Consider the following 11,464-nt stretch of genomic DNA (forward strand, 5'->3'; position numbering starts at 1 on the left):
ACGCCCCCTCCCGCCCTAGAACACGGGGAGAAGTTTCTTAGCGATTGCGGTGCATTCCACCAGCTACCGCTCTGGAGAGCACACGCTTTCGGTGTGAACAAGCCCTAAACCTATGTCCTGCATGCAGGCTTTCCTGTACGTGTCCGTGGCATAGAACGTATTTATGCCATTGGGTCAGTATAACACTCGGGCACTAGGAATTTTCAGCAGGTTAAAACTGAACAAATATTGGTATAATGTTGTCCAAGAATAAGCCTGATTGACCAAGTGGGATATATCCCTATTGTACAGAGTTACAAGCTGATGAAACAAGGCAGATAATATAATGTACTCTGTCCAAATAATATTTCTTCTCTTCCCCACAGGAGTGAGCTGGGGTGGATGTATATAAAACCAGATGTGTTTCCAGTCTGTTTTTACATTGTGTGGATACTCAATAATGTGCTTAATATAGGATGGCTCTTCCTCTGGGATCGAGAGTAAGTTATTGCATCACTGAAAGTTTTTTTTTTTTACAATAATAAGGTAATTTAATAAGGCATTTACACACTGTCATGGCGGGTGTAGAAACCCACAGCAACTAGGTTTTAGTATGTGGTGCTGATATCATTAGATGAAATCTAATTTGGGTCTCTCTGGGTTAGCACTCTCATATTAAATATGCCTGCAAACAAGTATTTGATTTTCAGCATGCAGAGATGCATTTTAATTGTCTGTGTAATGGGGCAAACTCTCATATGACTTCAAAATCTGATCATGGTCTAGTCTTAAAGTAAATCTAATTAATAAATATGGGGCACTTTTAGTTTACTTTTTACACTACTTAGTGCAGCAGCAAGGGTCAACATACCTTGTCCTGGCAGTACATAGGAGAGATGGGCACAGCTCACTCACGCACAGCGGCCCAGCTCTTCAGCAGTCTGACAGTCTACTCCTGAATACTGCTCTAATCAACATCACTCTTGCATCCTGAGCAGCACTGATAAGCTGCCCATACACTCTAATATTTTCTTTGTTCAGCCCAGAATATAACTGATTCCTCCGTCAATGCTTAAGAGCATTGATGGAGGAATCTCCCACTGTTTGCATTTTACTCTGAACGCGGCCACTGAGCCAATGAGCTGCCGGCTCTGTTGGTTAGAAAATTTTCCGACCAGCTCCTTCAATCAGTTGTTCGAAGAATGCCAACCAAAAGGGTGCCACCAGTGGCACCCACTGTGCAAATTTCAGCTGGTTCTTGATAAACCGTCTGAAATTCGTATAGTGTATGGCCAAATTTAATTGGAGCAGTATTGGAGGGGGGAAGGGGGAGTGACAGACTCCTGGAGAGATGAGTCGCAGTACAAGTTCTCTATGTGCTGCCAACACAGGGTAACCTGGTTAACCCTTGCTGCAGTACTTAGTAGTGTAAAAACAAAAGTAGAAGAGCGCCATATTTATTATCGTATTTTTAGCTGCCTACATTACAGCATTAAATAACAAGAGTTCAGTTGAGTTTTTTTCTTAAAAAGCAGTATCGTTAAAATGCTGCTTTCTTGAGCTCCATCCAACTGACCATGTCTAGGTTAAGAAGAGAAATGAGGAAGAATGATGGCATAATTCTTCTACAGTCAGTAGGAAGCATTTAATTAGAGTAACCCCCAGTCATCGTAGTGTAATGTAACTTTGTAGCCGGCCAGGTAAAAGCCAGCAGCAGGGATTAGACATATGTGATTTGTTTCGTTCTGAATTGAAATTCGGATGCATTCAAATTTCCGAATGACAGAAACTACAAATCCGAAAGAATCCGAATGTTTGATAACAAAATATGGATACATACGAATTTCATTTGGAACGAAACACAACAGGTGGGAGAGCTGTCACCTTTAGGTCTGGTAGTAATGTTAGGGTGGACCCTGGCCCTACCTATAGTTTTGTAGCAATGTTCTTACACAAGCATGTCCTGTGCACAAACTGCATATGTGATCATCTTTTCTTACCCGTTTCAGATTCCTGATTCCTGCACTGGTATTTCTAGGAGCAATTGCTTTAACAAACCACATTGTGTTGTTTATTGCGTACCGAGCACTGTACATTAATGGAGACTGGTTTTACAAACATCGTAGAGTGGATTTATGGCTCATTCGCATTTTTGTAAGTCGTATTGCTATTATTAAAGTGTTTGTACACCCAAAACTACACTATATTGCCAAAAGTATTGGGACGCCTGGCTTTACACGCACATGAACTTTATTGGCATCCCAGTCTTAGTCCGCAGGGTTCAATATTGAGTTGGCCCACCCTTTGCAGTTATAACAATTCACTGAGCTCCTGAGAGCGACCCATTCTTTCTTTCAAATGTTTGTAGAAGCAGTTTGCATGCCTAGCTGCTTGATTTTATATACCTGTGGCCATGGAGGTGAATGGAACACCTGAATGCAATGACTTTTGGCAAAATATTGTATTTCTTTAGTTTTGATTAGTGAAGGGTTAAAAACCCATGTCAGTTTATTTTATTGTCCAACAACCCCTGTCAGTTTATTTTTATCTGGAACAAGAATGGTGAGGATAAATTCTAATAGCCCATACACATAATCAGTGTGGTGATGCATTTTTTTGTTCATGGTATGTGTTCTTACATATGAATTGTCTTCATTGTAATAGCATAATAAACCTTATGTTGTGCTAGCCATTACAAATTTCGGTAGCTTGATAACCGTGATAACCATGACTATCACACAGGAAATTTATCATATTGAACCATCATTTTAAATAATTACTTTGTATACCAAATATAAAACTATCATAAAATTGCATGGATGGCTCAGCTGTGTTTTCATCCCAGGAGCCAGCCCTTTACATTTTCATTGATTTAAACAGCTTTTGGGTTTTGGGTTTTTTAAACTTTTTTTATTTAATCTTATCAACCATTGGATATTGTATTTCTGTTTTGGTGTGGAAAGAAGATACAAGACACCTGTAACTAATTTTATTTAAAGGCGATTACTGATGTTTGGTTTTTGGTTTCTAGGCACACAATGGAATTGCTGTATATGCAACATGGACTACAATAGCCTGTCTCCTGAATTTTTCTGTGGCCTTAACATACAATGGTAGCATTCCCAATAATACATCCACTACTGTATCACTTGCCATCCTGGCTTTTGAGGTGGTTTTATGGTATGTATCCTTAATACAGAGATCATTATAGTCTATAATATATGTAGAAATGTTTAAAGCGTATCTAAACCCAAAAACAAACGTTTTAATACATTGCAGGTTACCAGTACTGAGATGTAGATGAAGCTACTGCTTCATTAGTTTCCTTTTCAGACTTTTTTTTAACCTTTATTTGTACCTGGTAATCCTATGAATAAACACACTTTTTGTTCTAAGGTGACAACACTCATTCACGCTACTGCATTCATGGCAGGGAGCCATGGTTGTGTCACCAGAACTGGAATAGAAACATGTCTTTTCACCTTCATTGTGTGGGGGACAGATTAAAAAGTAGTTGACCGAAGATATTTTTGGAATAAAGATAACATTGGTTAATATATCGGGTTAAACTCACAATAACAGCCCCCATTGGTGGCTTGAAATGTGAGCAATTCCATCTAAATTTGCTACAATTTGTGCCCTGGGTGGCTCTGCAAGCACCACTTGGCTCGACAAAAGTCGGTTAAAAAATCGAGCCGAGCCAGGTGGACAATATCGGCCAAAGATGAACTGCATCCTATCAGACATAGTTACTGTTCAGCAGTACTTCTGTATTTCCACGGCTGCTATATACAATAGCCAGCAGTGGAGATTCCTTCATGGATGGTGAAAATTATTGTTTTTCTCTCGTTCAGCACAGGCTAAGCAAAAAAAAAAATCGAGTCTAGGGCTGCAAATAAGGATTATTTTTAGAATCGATTAGTTGGCCGATTTATTTTTTGCGATTATTCGGATTAAAAAAATACCTTCTTATAATTAAAATGACATACACAAATGCAGTTTTACAAACAAAGTTTATTTCAGAATAAAACTGCATGCACATTGTTTGCACTCGCACCTCACTGGAACGAATGGCATTGCAGTATGATAATCGACATTGTCAACGATTCTCATCATCGATTAGTTTATTCCAATTAGTTACATTCTGATCGCCGCCGCACTGCTCCTCCGTTTAAGTCCTCACTGGGAACCGCTGCATGCTGCGATCTGTGTCCCCTTCCGTTAGAGGGGACAGAGGGCTGCAGCCAGTGCCCAGCTTTATGTTTTTATGAAATAATAACGACACTGTTCATCTGAGGTTGCATTTACCTAATTCTAAAGGTGCCCATACACCTTACGATCATCGTACAATTATTTTCAAATGGTGATTGAACCGTCGTTCCATTTTTGTACAACTGCCCCATCATGGACAGACCATCGTGGATTTCAATTAGCGTTCGTTAGCAATATCACCTGGCCAAATTTCGTCAATTGACAGAACGGATTTTCGTTTGCGAGCAGTGTTCCGATTTATTTTCATATGAAAACGCCACTAATCCATCAAATTTCGTACGATTCGATAACATTTTTCTAGCCTGCTGGAAAGACAAAAATCGAATGGTTGTACAGTAATTGTGGCTGTGCACTTCCCATCAACTGTGCGATTGTCGTACAAAAATCGTGCGATAATCATAAGGTGTATGGGCACCTTAAGACCTGCTAAGGACCAGGTGATTTTTTTGTATTATCCTGATACTTAAAGCCATAGAATCCAAAGAGGGTGTACTTTCTTTTTCACATAAGTGTGTGTGTGTGTGTGTGTGTGTGTATATATTATATATATATATATATATATACACACACTGTATGTGTGTTTGTCAGTTTGCCCTTTTTTCAGTTTGCCATTTGATAACTATTTTCTAGTTATTTCCGACAATATTTTATTGCAACTTCACTGGAATGTTCATGTGTGTTTCTTTTTCCTGAAAATATAGCCATTTACAACCAGTTTGCCATTTTAACATTTTAGTTGTTCAATTATATAATAAAGGATTGGAAAAACAACTTGTGAATAGCGTGGAGTACAAAACCGATATCTACTTTTAAGAATGTTCAATCACATGTCACTTTGCTGGAAAAGTTGATATTCTAAGCAAAGGGGAAAAAAACCAAACAATTTTGTAAATAATATTTTATTAAAGAAGAACTCTAGCCAAACCGTTAAATATGCAGTTGAAATACATATGATTCAGACACCCCTGCTAGGTAGCACAGTCAGATGGGTGACAAATTTTTCAGCTCTCCGCCTCCAACCTACTCATTGGACAATTAAATCTACATTTTTTTTGACAAAGGAAGATGTATAGCTGAACCAGGAAACACTGGTATGTTCTTTCTGCATATACTGTATAGTGTGGCAGAGCTGTGTGAATCTAGCTGAGCAGAATTTGAAATAATTTGGCAGGTAAAACCGTAATTCTGTAAATATTTCAACTGTGTACACATATACTGTGTATATGCCACATTTTCTTTTAATTATTTTGTTCCATACATTTTTTTTACACAAAGTTCTTTATGCCTTCACCTCCTTATGCAGTATTACATTTCTTGGAAGGGGCGAGATTACACTTTAAATCTCAGAGTCCCTGGCAGGGAAGAGATAATGTTTAATATGCTTTAACATAAAACTGTCTGTGCTCTCTATCACTGCAGGTTTATTTTGGAAAACTTTGTATTTGACAAGTATGTTCGCTATACACTGACTGTGTATCCTGTGGTTATTGTGGCTTTATCGGGAGCTCTGGACAAGAACTTTCAAGAATCCTCTCCCAGTGGAAATAACATCTTTATAGGTAAATACTTTACATTATATTACAGGAAAGATCAAAGAAAAATGAAATGAAAAATACTTTGGGATATGTGTTCACGCTACATTCACCCACTGGAAAAAGGTGTGAATTTCAGATAAACGTTGCGGGAATCTTCCACGAAAATATTTTTGAAATGGACTCCTTGGTAAACAGAGGTGTTCCTTTAAGAGAACCAGTTAGGAATTTGTTGGAATCTTCATCTCCACCTTTAAAGGGGAACTAAAGTCTGCTTGCATGTGGGTGGGATTTTGCCATAATGATGACACGCTTTATGCTATATCTACCTGTCAAAGGGACCCCTCCAGCGATGGGGCAGCAATCTCTCGCATCACCTTAGTCATCTTTGCCTGGTCTTCTTCCAGGTTCAGCATCTTTGGCTATCGTGATTGGAAAGCCAACATACACAGCTCAGTGTACAATAATAAGAATATTGCTGGGTGTCTTATTGGGTAATACTCAACCTATTAGAGTAACAACCAATAACAGCAAAACTGTAATCTTCTTCTTAACTACCTTTTGAAAATTATACTATATGGCCATTACAGACAACACTTCAAATTTTCCCTTTTCTCTATTGATACAAAATATGCAAGAATGAGCACCCAAATTAGCAGACTGTGCTGTATTTTATTTTTTATATATAATCTGACATACTGATACCATACAAGCCCAGTTTATGCATAAATGCAACAGCCTTCTATGTTATCTAATTTTCTTATAGTATAACCTGTATTGTCTTCAAATGTTTATCAGTAAAATAAGAATATTCCAGTGCAGTCCTACATAAAGCCAAATTATTGACTTTACAATATGTTTCTCCATGGACATGCAAATATTCACTTACTAGCTTCAGACAAAGTCAAAATGACCTTTTAAGAATACTTGTAAAGGAGCAGTAGACACCCACACATACTCTGTGGCTTAAAGTGCAGTTCAATCTTTGCAGCCAGATGTGTTCTTTTCCTGTAATAGCCTCTTGTAAAATTTCAAATACAGCAAAACTACAGGCAAGTATAATAGTGTTTAATCCGGTTATGTGTTTATTAGAAAATCCAATGTATTTTTGCATAGAACCTAGCATTAGCACCCAAATTGGGATATCGATAATAAAATGTCTTATTCCCTAAAGCACTCTGGGACAGCCAAGCTCTATTGCTTTGCATAAGGCTGTCTGTGAACATGATTATGAGATAGGACAGTAAAGGGGTTACGTTATCAGGGTGCTATCAGGGCACTATGTGATCACAGCCTTGGACCAGGCTGTGTTAGATAACTGCAATATATTCTCCAGAGAGGTCCAGGATTTGGCTTTGGTGCCCTGTAGGTTGTCTGTACAGATTGACTGAACAAAATGGCAACTCTTTTGGCAGGTAAAGCTATACATATGCTGTATATGAATTTCAGTTCTGTGTTTGCCTTGAGTTTATCCCTAATCTGAACAAGCAGTAAAAATGCCTTTTTCTCATACTTCACTTCTATATATTCTAACTGTGATTCAGATTCAGGTCATCCAGCTGTTCCATATGGATACAGCCTGGCTGTGATTAATGGAGCTGGTTTGGGGGACTATGATCGAAGACAGAGTTTAGGTCATTTTCTGCTTATAAGTTCAGAAAACACTCTTAATTCCTCTTTTCATCTGTCTTCTTTTTTTTTACAGCTGTGTTGTTGGCCGTGGCTTGTGCTATGTTCGCTATACGTCTTCTGTTTGTCATATGGAGACATATCAAGCAGCCATTATACACCAGAACATCAAGCAAGACCTCATTTCCTCTGGCCTAAGAAGAATGAATTGATTAGGACCTGGTGACAGTAACATGCTAAATCAAATCTGAAGCCAAGATAGCATTGAGCCCCATGTATCAATTTGTCCAAACATTCAGATACCAAGTGTAATTTTCCTGAGCAGTATTGATTTAGATTCGTGGCTGCAGGAAAATTAAAATGATCTTGGTATAGAATTGTTGATACATGATGTCCAATACTATAGGTTATCTCCTTTTTCTTATTGCTTAATATGACTTCTAAGGGAACAAATACTAGGTCAATCTGCACAATATGATTTTGATACTATGATTCATCCAATTTTATCACTAACAATGTAATTTGAGGGTCACATAACTTTATAAAGTTGGAAGATTTTGTAGAATTTAGTCAATCAAAATCTTACTGTGTGTGTGTATGTGGTCAACTTAAAAAGTGACTGAACGTTTATGAAGGATTACATTCCTGTGCATATGGGTGACTCATATTTATAATATAGCTAACACTAATAACACTATGAAGTAGTGAATTTACAAAGCACTATGTGAACTTTAAAGTAGTACTTAAGGCTAGGCGTTTTTTTTACCTTAATGCATCCTCTGCATTGAAAATGACACTAAACTCAGGAGTTTTTCCTAAAAATGCATTGAAGTACATTAACTATTAACATAAATGTATCTTATTTGTTTATCACTCGGCTGTAGAGCCTCAAATTATCTCTGAATTGGTGCTGACACTGTCCTTCCCTCTGGAGGGTGGCTACTTTTGTTCCCCATGGTCCCTGTGTGTGTTGTAAAGCAGCCACCGCTCCAAGCTCACTCCTGTAATGGACTACGATCCCACGTTTAGTGGGGTGTGGCTTGCTGACCGCTGTGTGTGTGTCTATGGATGCACACAGCTAGGCATGGATCACAGACCTGAACACACACACACACGGGCAGGGGGGATCAGCAGTTTTGGGACCAGCTGCAGGAGGAGAAAAACAACCAATATTTGAGTTTTGAATAATGTAGGTGTGCACCTCATCTTAAAAAAGAAGAAAGTAAAAGTCTATCGTCACTTTAAAGGTAACTGAACTTAAAAATGTATGTCACTAATGCACTTTCTACCTCATCATCCTAATCAAATATAAAGAATAATGGCAGCCTACATCTAGTTCAGCATTCTCTATGGTTTGCCATGGTGCATATGTGCTGAGCGGGTACAGCAGGGCCCCGCAGGATGAAATTACTGTCCAAATATATAAGTGCCTACATCTAAGGTCTACGTGCTGTTACACATGTGAGTAACCACAGCTAGTACAGTGCTTTACAATGTACTGCTGCTGTGCCGAGTGACTTTGCTTCTGCTCTGAAAGCGCAGAGGGTCAGTCACTTGGTACAGTGGCCATTTAGCGAACGCCTAATATTTTCATCAATGAATACTAGCAGGGTTATTCAAAAATGGTGAAGAGTTTGGAGAAGGCTGAAGTGAACAATCTATGACAACAATACCTGGCCCTTTCAGGTATAAAATATGTATTCTTACATTGGGCCAAGCTGAACATACATAAATATTTATTCCTGGAGTTCAGCTTTAAATGTGCACGTATGCCAGTCTGGTTTATACTTTACTGTCTGCTTTTACATCCAGTTTGTGTTCTTATTTTGTGACCAGATTTCAGTAATGAAGGTCCTAATATGTAGTTGTGACATATATGCGGATTAAAAATTGTATTCTAAAAGGGAAATTAAAACCTAATTGAAGTTCACAACTTCTTATGTATTTGTCCTGTACCCCTGTGTGTTATGATTAGTATTTGTGACTGATTTTGTCTTAGCAAAAATTATCTCAAAATATCAATTTCTCTCCGTGAACATGCTTCCTGCCCTGACACTCCAGTGCCCTGTGCGGGCAGGGTAGAGTAACAGCCACACCCCTCTGCACAAGTGTCCTAACATATACTTCTATTACAGAAAAGGGTAAGGGGTGAGTCTGCACATATCTGTTACATTACTGAGAGCAGTTGGTCTAAATCTGATGCCTATTGTGTTACACGATTATATTTAGATTCCCTGTACAGCTGCTTATAACAGGGAAGTGCAGGTAAGACTATTAAAATGGAGGATGCTAGTACAAAGTCAATCTGACTTTATATATCTACCTCTGTGACTTCAATTGGGCTTTAAACATTACTCAAGAGTTTTGAGTGGAGGTGGTGAGATGAACCGGCTCTAGTGATATCACTTTGACACATGCCTCTGTTCCTCCAGCATGCTCTTCTGAAGTCTTGCTTTGTGTACTTTCCTCCTCAGGCTGTATCTGCTGTAACTATAGGACCCATGGAGCCTGTGTCGGAGTTCTGACTTTCCAGGCAAAGAAACTGGACTTTTAGGTAACCTGTCACAAGAGAAATATGAAGGCTACCATTGCTTTCTGAAAATGTTGATTCCATGACTGTCTATGGCTTTAGTATTTTCTAAGACACAGAAAAAAGCATGTAGATTAGATGTCAGAACTCTGCATACTTATTCTGGGTCAATGACTGATGAAGCCAGCATGACAACCAGGCAACTAGCACTGTTAGAAGAAGAGGTCAACAATGGCAGAGTACATATTGCTCTTGGTACAGGTTTCCTTGAAACCTTAAATACAAGGTACATGAATGACAAAATTCTTGGCTGGAGCTTCAGATAGCCATAAGGCGCCCGCCTTACTTGCCTTGCACTAGCGCCGGGCCTGCTGCCAACCTTGCACTCAGAACCACAGACAAGAGTTCCTATTTTTGTAAAATAATTCTATTTTCTAGTAGAGTTTACATAGTAAATAAAATCCACTTCAAAGGGTCTTTTTTTAAAAAAGTGATAGTTTATTCCTCCAGAGAATTTCCATTTTCCATGTTCATTAGATGGCGCTGAGGATTATAGGAAATAAGTACATGTCACTAGCAAGATACAATGCAGTTATCTCCTATGATCCTCAGGGCCATCTAGTGGTCATAATGAATTATTTTCCTCATTCACTTAGTTCTGTATAAACCAACCTATTGAAGTACATTCAACCAGAAGAGAAAATGCACTAAGAGCAATTGTTTTTTGTGCCATTCTCACAACAAATGGCTAACTTGCACATAACAAAAGTACACAAAGTTTCGCTGGACGAAAAAAATACGCAACTTTTTTAGAATTGGACCCCATAGTATAATATAGCCTATCCAGATTTTCTTTGGAGCACAGCAAGTATTGTTGTTTAGTAGAATACCCCTTAAACAAAAGCTTTGTGTTACTTAGATGAATTGATGTTTTCTAGGTTTTTTTACACACATTTTGTACTGTTTTGATATTTGTGTACACATATCCTTTGATACAGCACTTGTTTAAATGATTATAAAACCGTTACAAATTGTAAAGATCTATAAATAAAATATCTAATATTTTGCCTATATGATATTAATTCCTGTTATCCTTGTGTATTATTCACTCATGTTATCCTTTGGTATTATTCACTCATAATATCCTTGTCTATTATTCACTCATAATATCCTTGTGTATCATTCACTCATAATATCCTTGTGTATCATTCACTCTATAATATCCTTGTGTATCATTACCTCATAATATCCTTGTGCATCATTCACTCATAATATCCTTGTGTATCATTCACTCATAATATCCTTGTGCATTATTCACTTATAATAAGTAAAGATAGTTTAACTTTTTATTTTCAACTTTGCTTTCTAAGTTTTCAAGATGGTACACAAGATGACATTGATATAAGAGATGGCGAGTTTTATTATATATAAAGAAATCGTTTTTTGTTGAATTTGTTTCAGAGGCATATAGTCCAGCTTTTACAAAAAAATAATAAAAGCATACACAATATTAAAAGCAACA

At 37.8% G+C, this 11,464-nt stretch overlaps 1 protein-coding gene across 1 annotated transcript in view; it reads left to right on the forward strand.

Moving 5' to 3' along the window:
- The window catches only part of LOC108786480, a 12,744-nt gene extending 5,079 nt beyond the window's left edge, over positions 1 to 7,665 (forward strand). The window contains exons 3-7 of the mRNA XM_018555792.1: positions 366 to 479; positions 1,989 to 2,133; positions 3,011 to 3,159; positions 5,671 to 5,810; positions 7,489 to 7,665. Of these exons, the coding sequence (XP_018411294.1) occupies positions 366 to 479; positions 1,989 to 2,133; positions 3,011 to 3,159; positions 5,671 to 5,810; positions 7,489 to 7,610 (670 nt within the window). The 3' untranslated portion in view covers positions 7,611 to 7,665. The remainder of the gene's footprint in view (positions 1 to 365; positions 480 to 1,988; positions 2,134 to 3,010; positions 3,160 to 5,670; positions 5,811 to 7,488) is intronic.
- Positions 7,666 to 11,464: the final 3,799 nt, after the last annotated feature.

This window comes from Nanorana parkeri, unplaced genomic scaffold (assembly GCF_000935625.1).
Source record: "Nanorana parkeri isolate BGI_ZX_2015 unplaced genomic scaffold, ASM93562v1 scaffold11, whole genome shotgun sequence".
Taxonomy (NCBI): domain Eukaryota; kingdom Metazoa; phylum Chordata; class Amphibia; order Anura; family Dicroglossidae; genus Nanorana; species Nanorana parkeri.